The sequence below is a fragment of the Pongo abelii genome, chromosome 5 (genome assembly GCF_028885655.2).
Source record: "Pongo abelii isolate AG06213 chromosome 5, NHGRI_mPonAbe1-v2.0_pri, whole genome shotgun sequence".
NCBI lineage: Eukaryota > Metazoa > Chordata > Mammalia > Primates > Hominidae > Pongo > Pongo abelii.
Window position 1 is genome coordinate 144,839,222 of NC_071990.2, and position 21,460 is coordinate 144,860,681.

General features: G+C 40.9%; 1 protein-coding gene across 11 annotated transcripts in view; it reads left to right on the forward strand.

The window, feature by feature from the left end:
- AIG1 (androgen induced 1) overlaps nt 1–21,460 on the forward strand; it is a 290,545-nt gene that overhangs the window by 229,313 nt on the left and 39,772 nt on the right. For 10 of the 11 annotated variants that reach the window (XM_054558246.2, XM_054558241.2, XM_054558240.2 and 7 more), the window contains one exon: nt 1,457–1,572. The exons of the other annotated variant lie outside the window; for it this stretch is intronic. In XM_054558246.2, the coding sequence (XP_054414221.1) occupies nt 1,457–1,572 (116 nt within the window). The remainder of the gene's footprint in view (nt 1–1,456; nt 1,573–21,460) is intronic. 11 annotated transcript variants of the gene reach the window in all.

Genomic DNA, 21,460 nt, shown 5'->3' on the forward strand with positions numbered 1-21,460 from the left:
ATTACTAATGTATTGGCAGTCAGCACAGTTATCTAGAAGAGAATGTTTAAGGCAAAGATCATCCACTGTCTTAATATTTCTTACAAAATCATGTCTTTCTATTTTTTTCTAGGAATATAAACAATAGGTTGCTCCAAAGATGTTCATTTAGATATCCCCAACATGCCTCTTGCCTGCCAAGGCCTACTTGCCACCTGGTTCTATTTTGCTAGAATACTTATTAGACTTTGAAAATCATAATATTCAATTTCCTGCGTTTTCCTTGAATACACAAATAATACAGGCAGAGCAAGGCAACGATTCTTTCACGGCTGTTTAGGAAGTACTAAATAGAATTTAAACCTGCTGATGGGTCAGTTTTCAGTTCTGCCATCTTTATACTCTTGAGAAAGTCTCCAGTATTGGAAGGTAAATATATATCCTCGCCCAGTTTTATCTTAGAAACTCTTTGTTCCTTATATCTGTCCACTAAATTTCAAAACCAAGGGCATTTGAATATCTGAAAGATTTAAGAATTTTAGTTTCCTTTCTTCTTACCTATAGATAGGATAAATTTCGTCTCCATCCTGTTCCAGTAAACTTAGTGTCTAGAGTAACCACTGAAGCAGAAAAACAAATAGATGTTCTACTCAGCTTCTTGGGATTCTGCCTTCAGACATCATGTCTAAATTCATGCACTCCTGGTCCAAACTGGCACACCCTTTCTGGAAGCTAATTTGGCGTTGTTTGATAACCTGCTGCTCGTGCACACACAATTTGGCATTATTTATCAACAGCCTTAAAATCATATAGCCTTTGACAACAAAAACGTAATTTAACATAGTTTGTCTTTCAGACAAAGACTTCTATGAAAGATGTTCATCATGATGTTTTTAATAAATGAAAGGTTGAAAATCTTTTACATCTTGATATCTAAGAACAAGAATTGGTTAAATAAATCTTAGTGTATCCATATAATGGAGTTCTCCAAAGCTATGGTCAAGACCGATGTTCTAGAAGAATTTCTAAACTACCATATCAAAAATTCTCATGCTGCAATATTATGATAAAAATCCAAAACAGAATTGCACACACAGTATGATATTAACTGTGTTTAAGTAATATGAACAAGGAGGGAAAAAATGGGACGTACACCAAAATGTTAACAGTGGTGACTGTTATTCCTTTCTTTAGTTCCAGTTTTTTCTTAGACATTTTTCTAGGTTATCAAAATTCTCTGTAATGGGCATAAAATACAGTAAAATTTCAAAAATTAAGATACAGAAGAAAAATATTAATGGAGCAATCAGCGCACTATGTGGTTTTACGTCCATTCTACTTCTTTGGCGAGCCATAGACTTCTTTCTGCCTGACACTTTCCTAGGAATTTATAGTGTGCATTCTCCTACTGGCGAAAAAACAACTATAGAGAGACGATGATAGCAATCTGTGTCACCAAGTCTCTGTTATTTTCCAGCACACGACGGTTCTGCCCTTTATATTAATTGAGATGAGGACATCGCACCATCAGTATCCCAGCAGGAGCAGCGGACTCACCGCCATATGTACCTTCTCTGTTGGCTATATATTATGGTAAGGACCATGCCTGCTGGGCTTTCTTATTGTATTAGATTTTGCACTGCTAAATTTGGGCACATATTTCATTATGGATATAATCACTAACAGATTCACGCTGTGTGCCTCATTTGGTCCAAGACCTGGGCTTTGTCTCGTTTCCCCAGATGCTTATATTTTTAGAAAGTATATGCCAAACCTCACACAACAGGAATTTGTTGAACAATCCCATGTAAGCAGTGGTTCTTCCAAGGCTACATTTTTCAACTCTTTTTCAAACTAAATGTTTTTCTTGGACACCGGTTTTATTGCTTAAGGGCTTTTTTGCTTGGGATTTTGTTGTTGTTGCTTTTGTTGGGGGGCAGGGGAGTTGCAGCAAACACAAACCAGAACAGAAGTGACCTCTTAGAGCAATGACTTTAAACTTACTAGGAAACAAGTGAAAATGTACGTTTTCCCTGGTCCAATTAAAACCTACTCCAGAATTAACTGTTACATGGAGAATGCATTAAACTGTTCTGTTTTTAAATATTGGGATAAATAAACCACAAGAAATCTTCATTTGATCTATTGTGCACAATTCAGATCGAAGTGTGAGGTGCCAAATTTATCTGATAAAAGAATTTTTGCCTGGTGAGTCTACTTCACATTAATTTCAGTTCTTATCAGGTTTTTAACACTTCAAAAATTATTTATCTTAACATAGAGAATTTCTTATTTCTCTTTATAATTCCAAGTCCTCTTTGACATATTAACATGCACAGAGGAGGTCCCTCCTGCCAGCATTTCTGCCTCCTGGGACTCTTTTGTCCTGAGTTCTGGATCACCATCCCCTCCTTTAAGCCCAAAGGACTGGATAGTGTTCTTCCAAAAACCCCTCAATTGTACTTAATCCCCCCAAATCCTAGAGCTCTTTGGGAGGCCCTATCTCCATGGAGCATCTTGCTCCAGCTGGAGTTGAAAAATAAAATAAAGGTCACTACAGTACATGACACACTTTGCATAAACAATCACATGATGCCCCAAATCTGAGCAGAAAGGAGATTTGCTTCAGGAAGTCACACCCTGTGGCTGCATATAAGGGGACATCCAGAGGATGTCCATGTGGACAAGCATGAGCCACCACGTCCAGCTGGGAGGAGCTTTACGACCATGTGGTAAAGCTCCTCCCAGCTGGGTTTTGTGGCTCACGCTTGTAATCCCAGCACTTTGGGACGCCCAGGCAGGCAGATCACTTGAGACCAGGAGTTCGCGACCAGTCTTGTCAACGTGGTGAAACCCCATCTCTACTAAAAATACAAAAAATTAGTCAGGTGTGGTGGTGGGCGCCTGTAATCCCACCTACTCGGGAGGCTGAGGTGTTAAGAATCTCTTGAACCCGGGAGACAGAAGTTGCAGCGAGCCAAGATTGCGCAACTGCACTCCACCCTGTCTCAAAAATAAATAAATAAATAAATAAATAAATAAATAAATAAATAAATAAGCTCCTCCCATTGGCCCCTCCATCAACTAGTAAAGACCACTTGCAAGGACTAGGGAAGTATTTGTTTTCCTAATTACTTTCTAAGTTTTTTGCCTCATCCAAAACCTTAAGTGTTGACTTTCTCTGATAAAAAATGTTCAAATGATCAGAACTCACACCTGCAATATGACTGAAGTTATGTCTTAAAAATGGATTTATGTGCTTTATACATATGAACTTACATTCAAATGAGTGTTGTCTTTCAGAAGAGTCAAGTAGGGAGGCTGCACAATTATTGCAGGGATGCCACAGATGTTTAAAACATACCTGGAACTGCCTATAGCCATAGTTTAAAAATCAGTCTCGCATCCCACCCCCACCCCAAATACGGTCTTGTTACTTTGCACTCATATTTGCTTACCTGTGGAAAAGGCAAGTTCTTTACTCTGGGAACTCTAGGTATATTTCTGCAAATTCATTTATATGCTATTAAATTATCTGCATCTTGTAGAGCCCCAGAGATTTCAGGAACTATGTACTTTCTGATGGCCTGTCTTCCATTGTGGGTAGAATCAGTCCACGTTCCAAAGAGACACATGGGAAATACCACATAGTGCTCATTATAGACCCCCAAGATCCCTCATTAAAATGAAGCATTACTCATGCTCTGCATGCCAAGTGAGGCTTGCCAGCTCTGCGTACTCCCTAAGCAAACCAGTACTTGTTTGGACATGTATTTACATTAACCAGTGAATTCTCTCAGATTTGCTCTGAGAAAGCATTCAAAGTAGACTTTTTCCTTTGGTGTTCTGCCCTGGGCATTCATAACTATGCCAAATGCTAAACAATGGCCCTCACGTCATGTCACATTATGTAAATCCAAGATTTTAATTGTTATCAAAAAGGTACTGGCTTTTGCTTCCTTTCAGACTATGTTAGGGCCGACATACCATTGACACAACAGCCAAAGGTTTGGGATATGAAATCTTCTGATAGCATACCAGGGTTGTAACTGGACATTCCAGAGCCCCATGCCAAGATGAAAGAAAGCATTCCTCTCATCACATGTAAATTATAAAAGAAATAGATGGCCTGTGCAATACTGAGTAAGGTTGAGCTAAATCTGTACCTCAGGGGCTGACCAGGCTGGCTGGCTGTTTTGCTGGGACTCTAACTTGCTATCCAGTGGCCATCCTCATCTGAATCTATTCTCTTCCCAGGTTTGGGTAGTGAGAGTAGAGAAAGTAAGGGATACCTGGACTTTCCCCACTGACTGGTTCCCATTGAGCTCCCATTCTCGGTCGTTCTGTTTCCCAGCCCCGTTGCAGTCCTCCCCAAGCTTAGCATCTAAAGGCCATCCCAGTCTCCTTCCGTGATGACTTCTGCCTCCCTGCCATGTTTCTTTTTCCCCCAGCCCAAACATCACCTGTCCATTTGTGGGAAGCTCTTAACTCCTTTCCTGGACACCCCCCTCCATCATCAACCCCCCCACACACACATTTCTCTGCACCCCGTTTGTGAGATTTTCCCTAATCAATGAGAGGACCCTTAGCATTCTGGATACATACAGAGGTCTCCTTGGTGTCTGATATTATATATATCATTGGTGTCTGATATATATATATATCATTTGAATGTAAGTTCATATGTATAAAGCACATAAATCCATTTTTAAGACATAACTTCAGTCATATTGCAGGTGTGAGTTCTGATCATTTGAACATTTTTTATCAGAGAAAGTCAACACTTAAGGTTTTGGATGAGGCAAAAAACTTAGAAAGTAATTAGGAAAACAAATACTTCCCTAGTCCTTGCAAGTGGTCTTTACTAGTTGATGGAGGGGCCAATGGGAGGAGCTTATTTATTTATTTATTTATTTATTTTTGAGACAGGGTGGAGTGCATTATGATTCCTGAGTTTAAGTATCAGGAATCATAATGGGTACCATTCCTTTGAGACAGACACTGTGCCAAGTTCAGTTCAAATATTATCTCATTTAGTTCCCCAAACAGTCCTTAGAGATAGGCATGATCTTGCCCATTTTACAGGGAAGTATGCTGAAGTTTAGAAAGAGTACATGACTTGCCCAGGATGAGCCACTGGACTCTTGCCAGAACTACGGTGCAAGCCCCAGTGTGTGGCTCCAGATTGTCGTCTGTTAACCGGACCCTCCACTGCCCTTGCTGTGTGAAGAGTAACTCTATGAATGGACATACTGAGTTTTTTATTTTGTTTAGAAGAAATACATAAGAACCAGCCAAGCCTGGTAGCTGAGGCCACTTTCTGGGTTGGAAACACTTCTAGGCTTTAGCTTACTCAGAAGTAAAACAGAGAGGAGGACAGAATGTACCTCATAGTTGGAAAGACACTGTTATTGTATATAAAGCCCATAGAACAATGCCTGACTACAGTAAAAAAAAAAAAAAAAAAAACTATATTTGCTGTTTATCAGTCCTGAGATGCTTCTCAACAAATAGTAGTATAAACAGTAATGTTTTCTTTTCAAGGCTTGAGAATTTTAGTTACCATAAGTGTTTTCTCTTCTTTTTACTCATTCTGGATCACTTGCACAAAATCAAAAACAATTTTAATAGTCATAAACAACTCCAAGGGATATGAAAATATCTTTTTTTAATTATAAAAGAATGATTAGGAAATCTTACAGGGGTACTGGGTAACACAGGGAGCTTTAAGATCATGAGCTCCTGACTCTTGTCACCTTCTAGTTGACATGTATAAAAGAGGAGACATCTTTGCTCCACCTGGTGCAGCCGTCTGGGACTGAATCTTTTCCCGGGCTGGCTCCACCCTCACTTCCAAGCACCTGGAATCCTTGTCTCCCTGCAGTTCTGCTGCTCCTCATTGCTCTGCCTTTCAATCTGCAAGATACAGAAAGAGGAAACCAACTCAGACCCTAGGAAATGTACATCCTCAAAGCTTCAAGAGTGGTCTCTCTCCTAAGGAGTCTTCTTCCAGCCCCTGGCTATTCTCCCCTCCTTCAGGGGTTTCTCATTCAATCAGAGCCCATGTGAGATCTCAGAAGCCATGTATAATACGTGCTGATCTCTCAACCCAGGACACATCAAGAGCAAGTAGACCTTAGTGAAGGGGCCAAAATGGATCCTGGGTGTTTCCACTTAATGGATAAATATTCCTTGTCAACTGCTGTGAGTGTATTTAAAGCAAAACAGAGATGTCTGTTGTCTCTGGGCCCTAGTGGTTTTAAACAAATTCCATATTCCAAATCTTATTTCCCCAAATGTGTTCATCGAATAACTTTCCAACACAGAAAATAAAACAAAGTCAAGTCAGAATTGTTAATGGAAAAAGCAAACTCTGTAAAATATTTAAAGAGGTTTATTCTGAGGCAATACAAGTGACCATGGCCCAGGGAACAGTCTCAAGAGGTCCTGAGAAAGTGTGCCCAAGATGGTTGGGTTACAGTTTGGTTTTATACATTTTAGAGAGACAGAAGTTACAAGCAAAGACATAAATCTATACCTGTAAGGTATGCATTGGTTTGACCTGAAAAGGTAGGATGTCTCAAAGAAGTAGTGGGTGGTTACAAGTCATAGGTGAATTCAAAGATTTTTCTGGTTGGGAGTTGTTTGAAGAATTAAACTTTGTCTAAGGACTTTAAATCAGTAGAAAGAAATGCTTGAGTTAAGATAAAGGAGATTGTGGAGACCAAGGTTCTTGTTATGTAGATGAAGCCTCATACATGGCAGCCTTCAGAGAGAATGGATGGTAAATGTCTCTTTTCAGACCCTAAATGGCATCAGGCTCTTTGTTAATCTCTCCTAGATCCAGGAAAGTCCTGGCTGTATTAATGGAGACTCTACAAATGCAAAGATCCCCCACAAAAGATGGCTCTGCAAAGCCATTTCAAAATATGTCAAAGAAATACATTTTGGGCTAAAATATGTTTGATTTCCTTCAGGACCTCCTGTCTGTTACGTGATGCTACATCAAAATCAGGTTGAAATTTGGAATCTTATTGCCACAAAGAGTTTGTTTTGTCAGTCTTATGATCTCTATTTTAATGTTAATCCTGGTCAGTTATGCCTAAACTCCAAAAAGGAGAGGGTACAATTAGGCATGTCTAACCTGCCTTCCCCTAATGGCTGCGAGTTCCATTTTTCAGGTTTCTCTAGGGTCCCCTTGGCCCAGAGGGGGTCCATTCAGTTGGTTGAGAGGCTTAGAATTTTATTTTTGGTTTACAGAATGAAGTATGTTCATTCTTTTATGATCATTCCTTAATTATTTCATGTCAAAATTCTATCTCCCACAAAATTTGATTATCTCCTAACTGGGCAATTTTGGATGATTTTTTTGGCTTCTTGTTGAAATGTTTTTGTACCTCAAGTTTCTGCTGGAAACATACATTATTTTTTATTTACATACAATATTTGTAAGCCAGAGAAAAAATTCTCAAAAATAAAAATAAGAGTGTACTCAAATTTTAAAGTCTTAGAATTTTTAGCCATGAATGAGTAAAATTTTTAGGAAAAAATGTGTACCCTCTTTACTAAGAAAATGAAATTTTAGACCACATTCAATTCCTTCCATTTAATCAGATGTTTCTTCACCAGTTAAACAAATCTGGCTGACACGTGTTCTTTGACCAGCAGATGACATTTTTCTCTATTCAGCTTGAATCTTTCACTCCACCATAGCTGTTGACTTTTATATCTGTAACGGTTTGTATACATTTTTCTGATTTTCTGGCATTGGAGAACCGAGTCCAAGATGAATGAAGGTGATAATGTTACTGGCGGCATATATGTATGGGTCTGCAGCAACCTCAGTTCTTGCCTCCTCAGAAGAAATAATTTGACCAAGGGGCATAAGGCAGAGTGAGACTGAGGCAAGTTTTAGAACAGGAGTAAAAGTTTATTTAAAAGCTTTAGAGCAGGAATGAAAGGAAGTAAAGAACACTTGGAAGAGGGTCAAGTGGGCAACTTGGGAGATGAAGTGTGCAGTTTGACCTTTTGACCTGGTGTTTTATGTGTTGGCATGCTTCCGGGGTCTTGTGTTCCTTTCCCCCTGATTCTTTCCTTGGAGTGGGCTGCCCACATGCACAGTGGCCTGCCAGCACTTGGCAGGGGCTGCATGCGCAGCGTGTTTACTGGAGTTGCGCGCATGCTCACTTGAGGCATTCTTCCCTTACCAGTTGAATGCTCCTGGAAAGTCATATACCAATTAAACTCCACCATTTTTCCACTTAGTGTGCGTGATTGAGCCCACTCACCCAACTCCTGAGATCTTATCAGGAAGCTGTTGATCATGAACTTTAGGTGTCTTTCTCTATTGGGAGACTGCCTTTCCCTGGTGCCAGCTGCAACCAATTATTATTTTAGAGAGGCAGTTTTAACAGCAACCGACTGACCATCACCTGATGGTTGCCTGACATTCTTGTTTGTCGGGAGGTGGCAGGGGAAGCTCTCCTGCCCTTTCACGTCTGACTAGCTACCTACTGTAACAATAAGTATCTCACATTCTGAAGAGAGCTACCTTTCTTGGGGCTTACAAGAGACAGCCGAAGGACTTTGCTCACTTACTATCACCAAGGCCATCCATGCTCCACTATGCTTGTCTTCCCCACCCTCTTCCCAAGATGGGGAAGAGGGACAGGCTCTTTGCAGTCTTGAGTTTTGGATCTAGGGGAGCTGTTAGGGGAAGGAAGGGCCTCTCCACATGGACCAAAGCCAAGTGTGAGGCTCTAAGAGAATCCCTGGTAAATAATAGCGATGAGGCAGGAATTTAGGAAGCTGACTCGTTAGCCTTCCTTATATCTCCTATTTAAGCAAGGAAAAGAGTCTTGGAAGGATATGGCAGGGCAGAGGGAGGGGAAGCTGTAAAGCCGCCTGTGATCCCATCATTGTACGTGTCAAAGTTTCTTGTAGATCTGGTTTGACATAGAGGAAGGTTGCTGGAGTTGAGCTGTCTTGATGGTGGCCCACCCAAGAAAGAATGGCTCCTGGGCAAGGGTTTTCCAGCAGCAGGAAACCATGGGGTGTGCTGCCCTGGACAGGAGCCAGGGGGTGTTGAAGAGGTCTAGCTGGAGCCAGCCAGATCCCCCACATAAGGAAGCTCTTCATTTCAGAAAACCTTCAGAGACCCCTGCAAACCTCACACGTATGCACCCGATGCAGAGGTGAGCACCTGGACTTCAGCCTCACAGCACTAATTAGTGGGAAGCAGGGATTTGCCAATGACAGGGAAAGCCCCTTGCATAAGCAGAGGCAGTGAAGTCAGAAGATATTCATCCTTCTTCCATTTCCCCTGCCAGAAAGGAAAGAGGCATCTCAGAACCAGGCCACGTCCTCCTCTTCTACTTCAGGGTCTTGGAGTGCATGGAATAAAGAAGTAAACCCCCCTCCCATTCAGGGTTCCAGCAATAAGCCTGGTGTATTCAAGGAAAGCAGAAGGCCACTGTGTGTTGAAGCAGAATGAGGGAGAGTGCACAGAGCTCCTAGGGTGAGGAAAGGAGAGCGTTATAGGCCACTGGAAAGACTGTCCTTAATTCAAATTGGCAGTCATTGGAAGGTTTGGACAGAGACTTGACATGAACTGAGACATTTCTAAGGAATCACTTCGGCCAATGTGTTAAGAGTGGATTGAAGGCAAGGGTAGAACAAGGAGAAGAGAAGGGAAGGCTATAGAAGAAATCCTGATAAGAGATGAAGTGGCCTGGCCCCTGGTGTTAGAAATGGCGTTAATAGGATTCTGGATATATTTTGAAGGTAGAGTCAACAGGATTTCCTGGCCAAATTTAAATTGAACTCTGGACTCAGCCCCTTTAATAATGTTTAACCTTAGTATGAAAGGCAAAATAATGCTCACCACAAACCCCCAAAGATATCCACATCCTAAAATCCCCAGAACTTGTGGATATGTTCCCTGACATGGCACATGGCAAAAGGGACTTTGCAGGTGTGATTAAGGTAAGGACCTTGTGATGGGCAGGTTAGCCTGCTTTGTGCAGGTGGACCCAGTCTAATCCCATGAATCCTTAAGAGTGGAGAGCCATTCACAACTGTGGTCAGAGAGAGACGTGACTGTGGAAGGACAGTTAGAGAGATGCAGTGGAGAAAGGACTTGAACTGCCGTCACTGGCTTTGAAGACAGAGGAAGGGGCTGTGAGCACGGAACAAGGGCCCCCTCTAGAAGCCGAAAAAGGCAAGGAAAGGGATTCTCCCCTAGGGCTTCCAGAAAGGAACTCAGCCCTGCTGACACCTTAATTTTAGCTCAGTGACACCTATGTTATACTTCTAACCTGTAGAATTCTCTGATGAATATGTGTTGTTTTAAGCCACAAGTCTGTGGCAATGTGTCATAGTAGCAAGAAAAAAATGAATACTTGAACAAATCACTTAATCTCTGTGGGCCTCAATTTCCTTATCCGAAACAAACAGAAAAAAAGAGCATGATGATAGTGATCAGGCAGGATTGCTGTGAGAATCAGAAAAATGGGTATACAATGTCCAGCACCTAACTGGCACTCAGTTACACTGGCCATTGTTGTTCTGTTTACATGCTAGGAATACTCCATCCTAAGAGAGCCTCAGCTTAGTTCTTTCTGCAACTTTCTTCCCTCAACGAACCTTACCCTGGAAGACAGAAGTCCAGATCTTTGAAGTTAGATGCTCCTTGTTTAGTTCCCGTCTTCCTCGGGTCTTTGAGCAAATTACTTATCCTCTCTTAGCCTCATTGTTACCACCTTTAAAATGGGAGAGAATGCCTGCCTCACAGAGTTGTGAGGATTAATGAGCCCATAGGGATGATCAGGAAATGAGAGCATCTTTCCTTCCTCTTAGGCGACAAAATTCCTGAATGCCTGCAGAGACCCTAGGAGAAAGGCTCATTTCCTTTCTCTTTCTCTCTCTCTTCCCCACCACCCTTATTTTATTTTCATTTTATCCTCTGTTCCTCATACGGGCTTTGGTCCTACTTTACAGGATGTGTGGCTCTTCATAACCTATTAAGAATGTTAAAGAGTTTTCTGAAATTTTCTTATGGTTCATATATTAAGTTATTTCCGGAGCTCTGCTTTTCCCATGAGATTCGAGAATGTCATTGCTTTCCCATTATTCCAATCTGCGTATTTTTACAAGCACTGTGCTGAAAATGCACTATTTTCTCATCTTCTAAGGAAAAGTCTATCTGGGCAGTTGAAAGCCTGACAACAGAGAGTATGTCTTGCCCTTGGCGCCTGAGAATGTCCACTTGGGTGTTGGTCAAATCAGCTTCTTAGACCTGCATCTGGACAGAAAAGGCTTATGTATATAATCTGTCTCAATCCCCAGTATTTATTATTCTGAGTTTTTTGTTCTCCTACCCCCAACAGCTGATTCTCAGACATTCTGGGAGTACATGAAGAACTAGAATTCCCCATGTGCTATTAACCTTGCCCCACCCTGAAGTCATGTTTTATGTGTTTATGATCCTTCCCACACTCCCCAGCTTCCCTGCAGCCATGCCCACACCACTGCTTCTTTTCCCCATAGTCTGCTCAAATCACCAGTGTGATGCTGCTTGTGCTCTTGATGCTACTTGGCAATTTTCCTGTGGATTTCTCCAGCCATCTCTATCCACTCCCCTCCACCTCCACCTCACTCTCCCAGTCCTCCCAGCAGATGGCCTGGCCTTTTATTTTGCAGAGAAGATAAAAGACTCTAAACAAGCACTCCTTCAATCTCCCCCTACAAACATCATTTCTGCACCCATCCTCTCTTCACCTCCTGAGACAATAGGAAAAGGGCCTCTATGTCTTTCAGCAAGCAGTCCTTCCTTCTGGACTCTGGCCTCATACCCTTCCACCTCTCCTGGGATCCCATTCGTGGCCATCACTTCATTCTCCTGTAAGTTCAGTCTCACTGCTGGATCCTTTCAATCAGCATCTGAACACACTGTAGTCCTGGTCTCCACCTTACAACATTGCTCTTCTAGGACGAGCCCCTGTACATCTAGCTGCTTCCCTATTTCCCTACTCACAGCTGAGTGCCTTCAAAGAGTTGTCTGCATTGTCTCTACTCTCACACAGCAAAGGCTTAAGAGACACGGTGGTATAATGGTTGAGAGAGTGGATTCATGAGCCAGACTGCCTAAGCCTATATTCTGCTTCTGCTGTATGAACTGGGCCAAGTCACTTAACCTCTCTGTGCCTTGGTTTTCTCATCTGTAGAATGGGATAATAATAATAACTTTCTCATCAGATTGGCATTACCATTAAACTAATACTAGTCTTTAGTATATGTAAAATGCATAGGACAGTAACTCACACAGAGAATGTACTATGTTAATATTATTATTATTAATCCACACCAATGTGGCTTCAGCTGTCATTACTTTAGCAAAACTTTGGCTGATGTCACCAGTGACTTCTCTTTTGCTGAATTTATGGAATGCTCTGTAGACCTCTTCTCAATTGACATTTCAGCAATTTGATACTAAAACACACCTCCCCCCCTTCCTGATACACTCTGTTCCTCTGATTTAGGTGTTGTAACCATTTATTTTCACTCCATTATGAAGATGATCCCTCTCAGCCTCATTTGCTGGCTCTTTCAACTCCCCCCAAACCTCAGTGTTGGAATTCTTCAGAGCTCGCTTCCAGGTCCTCTTGTTTTACTACCCACTCTCCCTAGGTAAACCCACCCACATGTATTTGCAATGCCTCCATTTTGGAACTCCATCCCATACCTCTCTCCTGAACCTACTCCATATCTACTCACTTAGCAATTGCAAACCAACCTCATGCCATGCCAGATGTCTGCATCCGACCCCAAACCTGCATCCCCTTGTCATCGTCCCAAAACTAGTCATTCATGCTGGAAATCTATGAGACATCCTCAACCCATCTCTCTTGGGCGCACTCCAGGCAGTTGTTCACCAATTTCTGACTTCTGTACCTCCAGTGTACTTGTAGAATCTTTATACTTTGCTCCATCTCCACTGCCAACACTATGATCCAAGCCTCAGTTATCTCTCCCCTCAACCACTGCTAGAACTGTCTATCCAAAGGATCCCTGAGTAATCTTTTATAAACAAATGTCATCATGCTACTCCCTTGCTCCAAGACTGTGGATGACTTCCCATTGCTCCTCAAGATAAGAACCAAAATTCCTTTACATGGTTTAGGGGGCCCTGCATTACCTGACCCCTGCTGACCTCTGGCCTCATCATATTCCTCCTTCCCTTTTGCTTGCTAGCTCCAGACACAGTGATCTTCTCTGATTGTCAAAAGCAATAAGCTTCGTCCACCTTCAAAGCTTTCACTTTCTTTGTGCCACCAACAAATCCCACCTCTCCCTCAGTCGTGTCTCGCACCAGTGTTAGTTTCAAATCCTGCTCCTCTTTCAGGCCTCAACTTAACTCTCTTTTTCTCAGGGAAGCCCTCTCTGATTCTCCAGACTTGATTCAGCTTCTCTGTGCTACACTACTATAATCTGTTGATTTCTGCCAGGGGATTTAAAAAATAGTTGAAGTTTTGTGGTTATTTGATTAACTTTTTCTCCAAAGTCTGCCCCAAAAATCCCCTCCCTTCACTATCTAAAGCAAGAAAGAGAATTAGCACTTCAAATTATCTTAAAGAAAATAAAGAGGGCTTCCTTGTCTCCAGTATTCTAAGAGTTAATCCAAGCACATTTTCTTTAGACATTACATCAATAAAATGTCACAGAAAATATTTCTAAGATAGACTTTAATAAGAGAAATTGCAACAGTGAGTTTTAAATGCAAGCAAATAGAGAAAATGAATATATATTGCACATACACACATGCACCCACACACGCACACACACACACACACACCCCTACCTCTCTTACACTTAGTTCATTGGTAACCATATAAAGTGTTTATGACACCCCTGCCATCCATTTCTCCAATATTGAATTTCAGCTTTATTGTCTCTTCTCCCACCTGCCTGATTCATTTAAATTGCCAACTGAAGCTGATAAAGTTGTAGCAGAAACCTCACAGACTGCACTCCTTGCCAGAGTGACTCACATCCTATAGGAGAGATGACCTAGTTCAGGCAATGAAAACATTCCACATAAAGGAAAGATTTATTAATTAGCAAAATCATAACCTCTTCGTTTCCCTGAGGGGTGCCTTCTTGGTGTCTTTGAGAGTATGAGAGCATTTTGAAGGCTCAGAACATATTCTCTTGTGGGCTGCATGGGAGGGTACATGTATGTGAGCATCTTCACAGGGACCCCTATCCTGCCCAGTCCCACTTTTAGCAGATGGTTTCCACAGCTGACATTAACTGAGAGGAAACCAGTCCCCAGGCATTTGTATCTCCCACAGCACCCAACAGAGGCACACATTAAAATCTGGTTAAAAGTAAACAATTCAGATGAAGAGTTATCTGTGCCAGAGATGAGCTTATACCCCAAGAGTCAACAGAAATTTATAGCCGAAAAGACCATTTGCTTGTTATGGGATGGAAATGGCAAGAGAAACTTGATCTAAAATAGCCATATAAAATGTTGACTTTGTACATGTAAGTAGACCGATTTTCCTAATAATTTTCAAAGTAAGAGAAGCAACTGGCTTATTATTATTGTAATATTTTAATTCTCCAATATTCTGAAAGATCTGGGTACATCTTGACTGGTGACAAAGTTCATTAACTCTCTCAAACAAGCACTTACTGAGTGCCTACCAGGTGTCAGGCATTATGCTAGGTGCAGGAGGTAGACTATGGAAGAAGCTTCAGCTCTGTCCTCAAGGAGCTTACAGTCTATTGAAGATACCGGGAACTAAAAAGCCATAGTCATCCAGTTGATAACTGCTATTTGCAAGAGGAAAAATAGAGTCTACGGAAGGTTCTCTAACCCAGACTTAGAGAGCCCTGAAAGGCTTCCCAGAGGAAATGACATGTAAGCTGCCTCTTGGAGGGTGAATAAGAGTTAGCTTTATGAAGGTCCAGGATCAAAGTGTCCCAGGCAGAAAAAGCAGATGGCCTAGAAGCAATGGAGAGGAAGCCACAGTCAGGCAGCCAAAGCAGTTCAGTGCACCTGGAGCCACTGACATTTTCCCTCCTCCTGTCACTGCAATATATGTTCCGCCTCAACTCTCCCCACCAAAACTGTTTTCATTTTTTGTTTCTACAGTATCCTTCTTTGAACTGGTTATTTCATGATTGGGTGGGTGGGTGGGTGGTTATTTAGATGATTGGTTGGTTGGTTGGTTGGATGGTTGCTTGGGTGGTTGGATGGATGGTTGGGTGGTTGGATGGCTGGGTGATTGGATGGTTGGGTGGTTGGTTGGGTGGGTGGTTGCTTAGCTGGGTGATTGGTTGATTGGTAGAGCGGTTGGTTTGCCCATTTCCTGTAACACTGCTCCTACTCAGCCTCCTTGGGAGGCCCCATTCTTCACACTCCCTGATGCTCTAGCCCTCCTGGCAAGCTTTCATACACTGCCTCTCCTCCAATTTTCATGTCTCAGCCAGAGAGTTTTTTTAAAATGCAAATTTTATCCTGTCAATCCTCCTACTTAAAACTCTTCAATAGTTTATTTTTTCTAGTTTGGGTATTTTTTTTTTCTTTCTGGTAGCACTTTTATTCTTTCTTGCACAATGACGTATCCTTGGGCTGTGATATTCTCACACAACAGTAGAAAAACAAGATGTGTAAGTCATCCATAAACCTGAGAATTACGTGCAAAACTCTTACATAAATTAAAATGATGCATAAATTTACAGGTAAAAATACAAATCATTTTGCAACTAGAATGAGTAATTTAGCCCTGTGACATTCTGCTGCAAAAAAACATTGGATAAGAAAGAAAATGGAGTCCTAGAGCCTGGGTTACGTACGTTTTCTACCTCTGCTGGAAGACTGCAACAAAGAAGTGACAATTCATTCATAAATTCTTGCCAGCCTCTGGAGAAATCCAGGAATTGTCATTTGTTCTCTGTGGAGATCTGATCAGGCCCTAGAAGAGTGAACAGCTTGAAAGAAATTGTCAGTCAGCCAAAGACCCATCACATCAGGCCAAGTGCCTTCTATAAACATGTTCCCCTTATTCTCCCTTTGCCACACAAAGTGTCTAGCCACACATGCTAAACTTAAACCAAAGATATGTAAAGAATTTTAGAAAATGTATTATAAAGAAATAGTTAATATGAATACAAGGTGAAATAGTGCTATTTGCGTATTAGACAAAGACAGGTATCTTTTTAAAAAGGCATCTTCCAAGTAGATAAGTCTAATATAAGATGCTGTCCATTTAAAAGTAGCCAGGTGTGGTGGCTCATGTCTGTAACCCTAGTCAGGAGGCTCACCTGGGCCCAGGAGTTCAAAACCCAGCCTGGGCAACATAGCAAGCTAGTAGTCCCAGCTAATCAAGGGGCTGAGGTGGGAGGATTGCTTGAGCCCAGGAATTTGAGGCTGTAGTGTACTATGCTTGTGCTGCTGCACTCCACCCTGGGCAACAGAGCAAGACTGTCTCTAAAATTGCAGTGGGCAATGGGCAGGTCAAACTCATCAGACTCTTGCTTGCTATTCCACATCCGCTGGAAGGTCAAGACAGTCGCTAGAAACAGTATGTGCACTCAGAAGAAGGGCAATCTTAATTTTTATTGTGTTTTTTTTTCCAAGGATGTGACATCTGTCTGTGTTCTAAAGCCAGTAATAGCAGGACACATGGTAGTACTACCAGACCAGATGGGATGTGTTGTGTTGGCATGTAGATTTTTTTCTAATATAAGCATCACATCTCATGGGTGACATGGAAGTGCTATCTTGAGTGTCACTGCTTTCATACCTGAGGAGGATGGCTGAAAAGAACTTCTGGGTCTATGACTCTCTCCTTGACAGAGCTGATCAACTGACTGTGAGGGAGCTTAGTGGTCTTCTCCAGGGTAGATGGTAAGCAATGGTAGCTCCTGTTCGACATCCAGGACAGAGCAGCACCACTTCTCCTTGGCATCATGTACAATTTCTTCTCTGCTGTGATAATGAAGCTGTAATCTCTTCTTCTCACAGTCCTTAGGAATACTCTTCCGAGTCTCAGCTAGCAGAGTCGAGAAAGAGCATGACATAGGGCAGGTGTAACCGTCATAGAAGGGCATTGTGTGGGTGCCACAATCATCTAAGTCTACCAGCAGTATATGACCAGAAGCATTACAGGAACAGCATGGCTGGAATAGCAGCACACGTAGCTGGGCTACTGAAGGTGTCAAACAGAGCCTGTTACAGGTGTCATCAATTGATGGACATTTGGTTTGTTTCTACTTTTTGGCTAAAGATGGAAGTTGGAAGTTATGAAATACCCATATGCTTAAAGAGAAAAATGAATAGCAGAGGGATTTCAAGCCACTGAGAGGGTCTGGTTGAATTTGAAAACCACAGTATGATGCCGCACAGTCATGTAATTTATGACACACAAAACTCTTCAACAGTAAGCTCTGCCTCTTCCCAGAACGCCACACATCAACTCTGCTAAACTGCTTGTAGTTCCACAAACTCACCTCTGGGATTTGCAGTGTTCTTCTCTTTGCCTAGACAATTTCCTTCCAGGTCTCACTGCCATTCCCAATCTAACCTTGAATCTGAGATCAGATGTCACATCCTCCAGAAGCTTTCCCTGACATTCTGAGTCAGTGTCAGGTGCCCCAAGTGGCACCCTCCATTCACCCCATCATAGCATTTCTGACACTGCTGTGAAACATCCAACCTGCACCACCACCGGGCTAGAATCTTATGGACAAGCACTGTGACATTCACCAGATGAGCCCCCATGTCTGGCATGATGCCTGCTGCCTAAGAGGGGCTCAATAAATTTTAAAGGAATAAATCAGTGAATGAGTGGTGCATACTTTGAGAAACATGGATCTATGAGGGTTGAAGATGCTGAGAACTAGGACTGGGTAGCAATGAGCATGTCTCTCCAACACATTGGCAGCGGAAATTCTTCAGAGATGAATTTCTGCACTTTTAAAAATAATTGAGAACTGGAGTAATTAATGTTTGTCAAAACATACTTGTTTGTATTTCTGGACAAGTTTTTATCAAAGTTAAACATAAATCTTTCAGAAATATTAGCTTTGCAATTCTCCCGTTTTCTTTGTCCACATTTGGCACTCCACTCTTGAATGATGGTTTCTAGAACACAACTGGAAAGAGGCAGGAGGCTGTTTACCCAGTTGCACACAGGTAGAAAAGAATAAGTTACCAGCCAGGATTTCCAGTATAATCTAGCATTAGAGATAACCCCTGATAGACATCAGAAGAGGGTGTAAGTCCCTTTTCAAAAGAAAAAATTAAAAACTACTAGTGATATGCCTTCCCTAACCATTGCTTTCAAAGACCTTTTAAATTATTTTTGTTAATTAAAATTTTGACCATGTATACTTCTAAAAATTACCAAATTAAGGAAAGTCTTGATTTTTATAGCATATTGAGTTAATAGGGATATTGCTTGACTTGACCGGATAAATTCTTTAAAGTAGCCACACACAGAAAATAGAGCTACATTTTTTAAATGTATACTGTAAGCCTTTGAATGAATTTTCCATGAAGAAGGCATCATGGAGAAGAAGAAATATCTGACACATACAAATGAGGTGAAGACAAACTGTTGAAATGTAGCTGGCAATGATCCAGCTTCTTAGTTCACTTTTAATAGTTTATTTATTTTTTTTTTATTTTATTCATTTCTTTTTTTTGAGACGGAGTCTCGCTCTGTCACCCAGGCTAGAGTGCAGTGGCACGATCTCAGCTCACTGCAAGTTAATAGTTTATTTTTAAATTCATGTATCTTTAAGCTGTGTAGTTTGTTTTTATAAAAGACAAATATTGGGAGATGGCCATAAATTGACTCTTGCTTTGCAAACCAAAGTATATCTTAAAACAAGTTCCCCTGTGCTTATCTAATAATGAATTTGGACAAGAATAATGCTGCCTTGGATTGGAATGTTCAAGGCAGTCATTAAAGTTAATAATCAGTGCTCTTGTATAGAAGCTTTATGCCTAACATTGATCAGCCCTTTATTGTGTGGCATTTGCTAGTATTCAGGTAGCAAGGAGCTCACCACAAAGGCCATCAGGTAGGTTTCCATGGTAGCAGTCTTTCTTTTGTTATTCACCTTGGTAACACAGACTGGGTGCAAGCCCCAAGCCTTGGCAGCTTACACGTGGTGTTGGGCCATTCTCACGCTGCTATGAAGATATATTCAAGACGGAGTCATTTATAAAGGAAAGAGATTTAATTGACTCACAGTTCTGCAGCACTCGGAGGCCTCAGGAAACTTACAGTCATGGTGGAAGGGGAAGCAAACACGTCGTTCTTCACATGGCGGCAGCAAGAAGTGCAGAGCGAAGGTGGGGAGAAGGCCCTTTATAAAAGTGTCAGATCTCATGAGAACTCACTATCACAAGAACAGCATGGGGGAAACTGCCCCCCATGATTCAATTATCTTTACGTGGTCCCTCCCTTGACAAGTGGGGATTATTATAATTCAAGGTGAGATTTGGGTGGGAACACAGAGCCAAACCATATCAGACAGTATCCAAATACTTACCATGTCACTGTTTAATGAAAATAAATAGAATATTGGTAATGCCAGTAGAGTCAAGAACCTGGTCTCTGGGTGTGACAACAAGGCAAGGCATGATGTCTACCAAGGTTTTCTTTTAAGCAGCTGTCCGCTAAGCCAGACTAGTGTCCCTTTGATCTTATTAAATGTTAATAACCCTCAGTTGTCTTATATTATTGCCCTGGAGACAAATAGAACTCAATGGTGACTAGAATAGTTTCATTAATGCTGAATCTTATGAAAGACAAGTTTGTGATTGCACAGTAATAAAAGTACAACATAAAAACTATGGAAGAAAAGAGAATTCTACTTTTTAAGGTATAAGGATAGCATTAAGGAATGAAAACAGCTTTGGATTTTTGTCGGTTTGCGTGTCCTCATTTTTCCCAGTGACTCAATACCTGGGCTTGCTCATTGTCTCTATTGTCTAAAATAAATGCATTCTGGTAAGTGTCACTTCTCTTTGATTGTGAATTGATTATTTGAGTTTATAGCAGCACGTGGGGGCTTTATTATGCTGCCTGCCTTGTTCTGAGGTCAACAGGCAAGTCAACTAGTACTCAGTCATTCAAATAAAGAGAATAATGTACTCAGACTTAACATTGTTCTGGTATTCAGTCCTACCAAAACATCATTTCTGCCACTTACTCAGGAAAAAGTAAAAGCTGTAACTCTTAATTTAATTTACCTTTCTCCTTCCTATAGGATACCTGAAAACATTTATGAATGAGTAAGCCTTTAGTGCCTCCATTTTAATTACTTTAATCTGTGAAATTTCCACAAAGCATTGTATGGCTTTCCCTTGTAGTTTTAGCCTTCATCATAAACAGTCTGAGTGTAACATCCATAGGGGTGTGTAAAGTTTCTGCCATATATAAAATATATTTAAAAGAAAAGCTACAAATACCAAAGCCAAAGAGAAAATCTTGAAAGAAGCTGGTGGTGGGGGGTGGGAGAGTGGGGGGCTTCCTTTTACTTATAGAGAAAGAGGATAAGAATTATAATACACTTCTCATCAGAAGTCATGCAAGCAAGAGGAGAATGGAGTAAAATATTAAAAGTATTGAGTATTGAAAGACAAAAGCCATCAACCTAGAATTCTATATCTAGGGAAATTATCTTTCAAAAGTAAAGCAGAACTGTTTTCTCAGACAAGCAAAAATAGAGAGAATTCATCATCCACAGACCTACCCTAGAATAAATATTAAAAGATGTTCTTCAAGGAGAAGAAAAATATAGTTCAGAAACATGAATCTACACTAAAAGAAGAGCATAGAATAAGGAATAAATAATCCTCAAAGAAAATATATGATTTTTCTTTTTAAGTGAGGTATTAGAGAAGTGTTTTTTAATGTTACAAAGGCAACAACTTATTAGGTGGTTATAGTATAGAAAAATTATAGAAAGAAATACTTTTAAGAATCAGAAGTATTCTAAGAAAGAAGAAAAAGCAGAATCATATAAAATACTCAAACCAAAGAAAACAGAAAGGGGGAAGGGCATAAAAAAAGAAAGAAATGCCCAGTGCAATGAATAGAAAGCAGTTAAAATATGGTAGTTATTAATCCAACTATATCAATAATCACTTTAAATGTGAATAGCCTAATACACCAATTAAAAGACAAAGATTACTACATTAGATAAAATAACAAGACTAAAATATTTTACATGTTTCCTACAAGAAACTCACTTTAAACATAAAGACACAGCTGGGCTAAGAGTAAAATGATGAAGAAAGATATGCTAACACTAATCAAAATAAATCTGATGTTAGCTATATTAATTTCAGACAAAGCATACTTTGAACAAGGAAAATTATCAGAGATAAACAGGAGTACTACATAATAATGAAGGGATTAATTCACCAAGGGGACATAATCTTTAATGTATATGC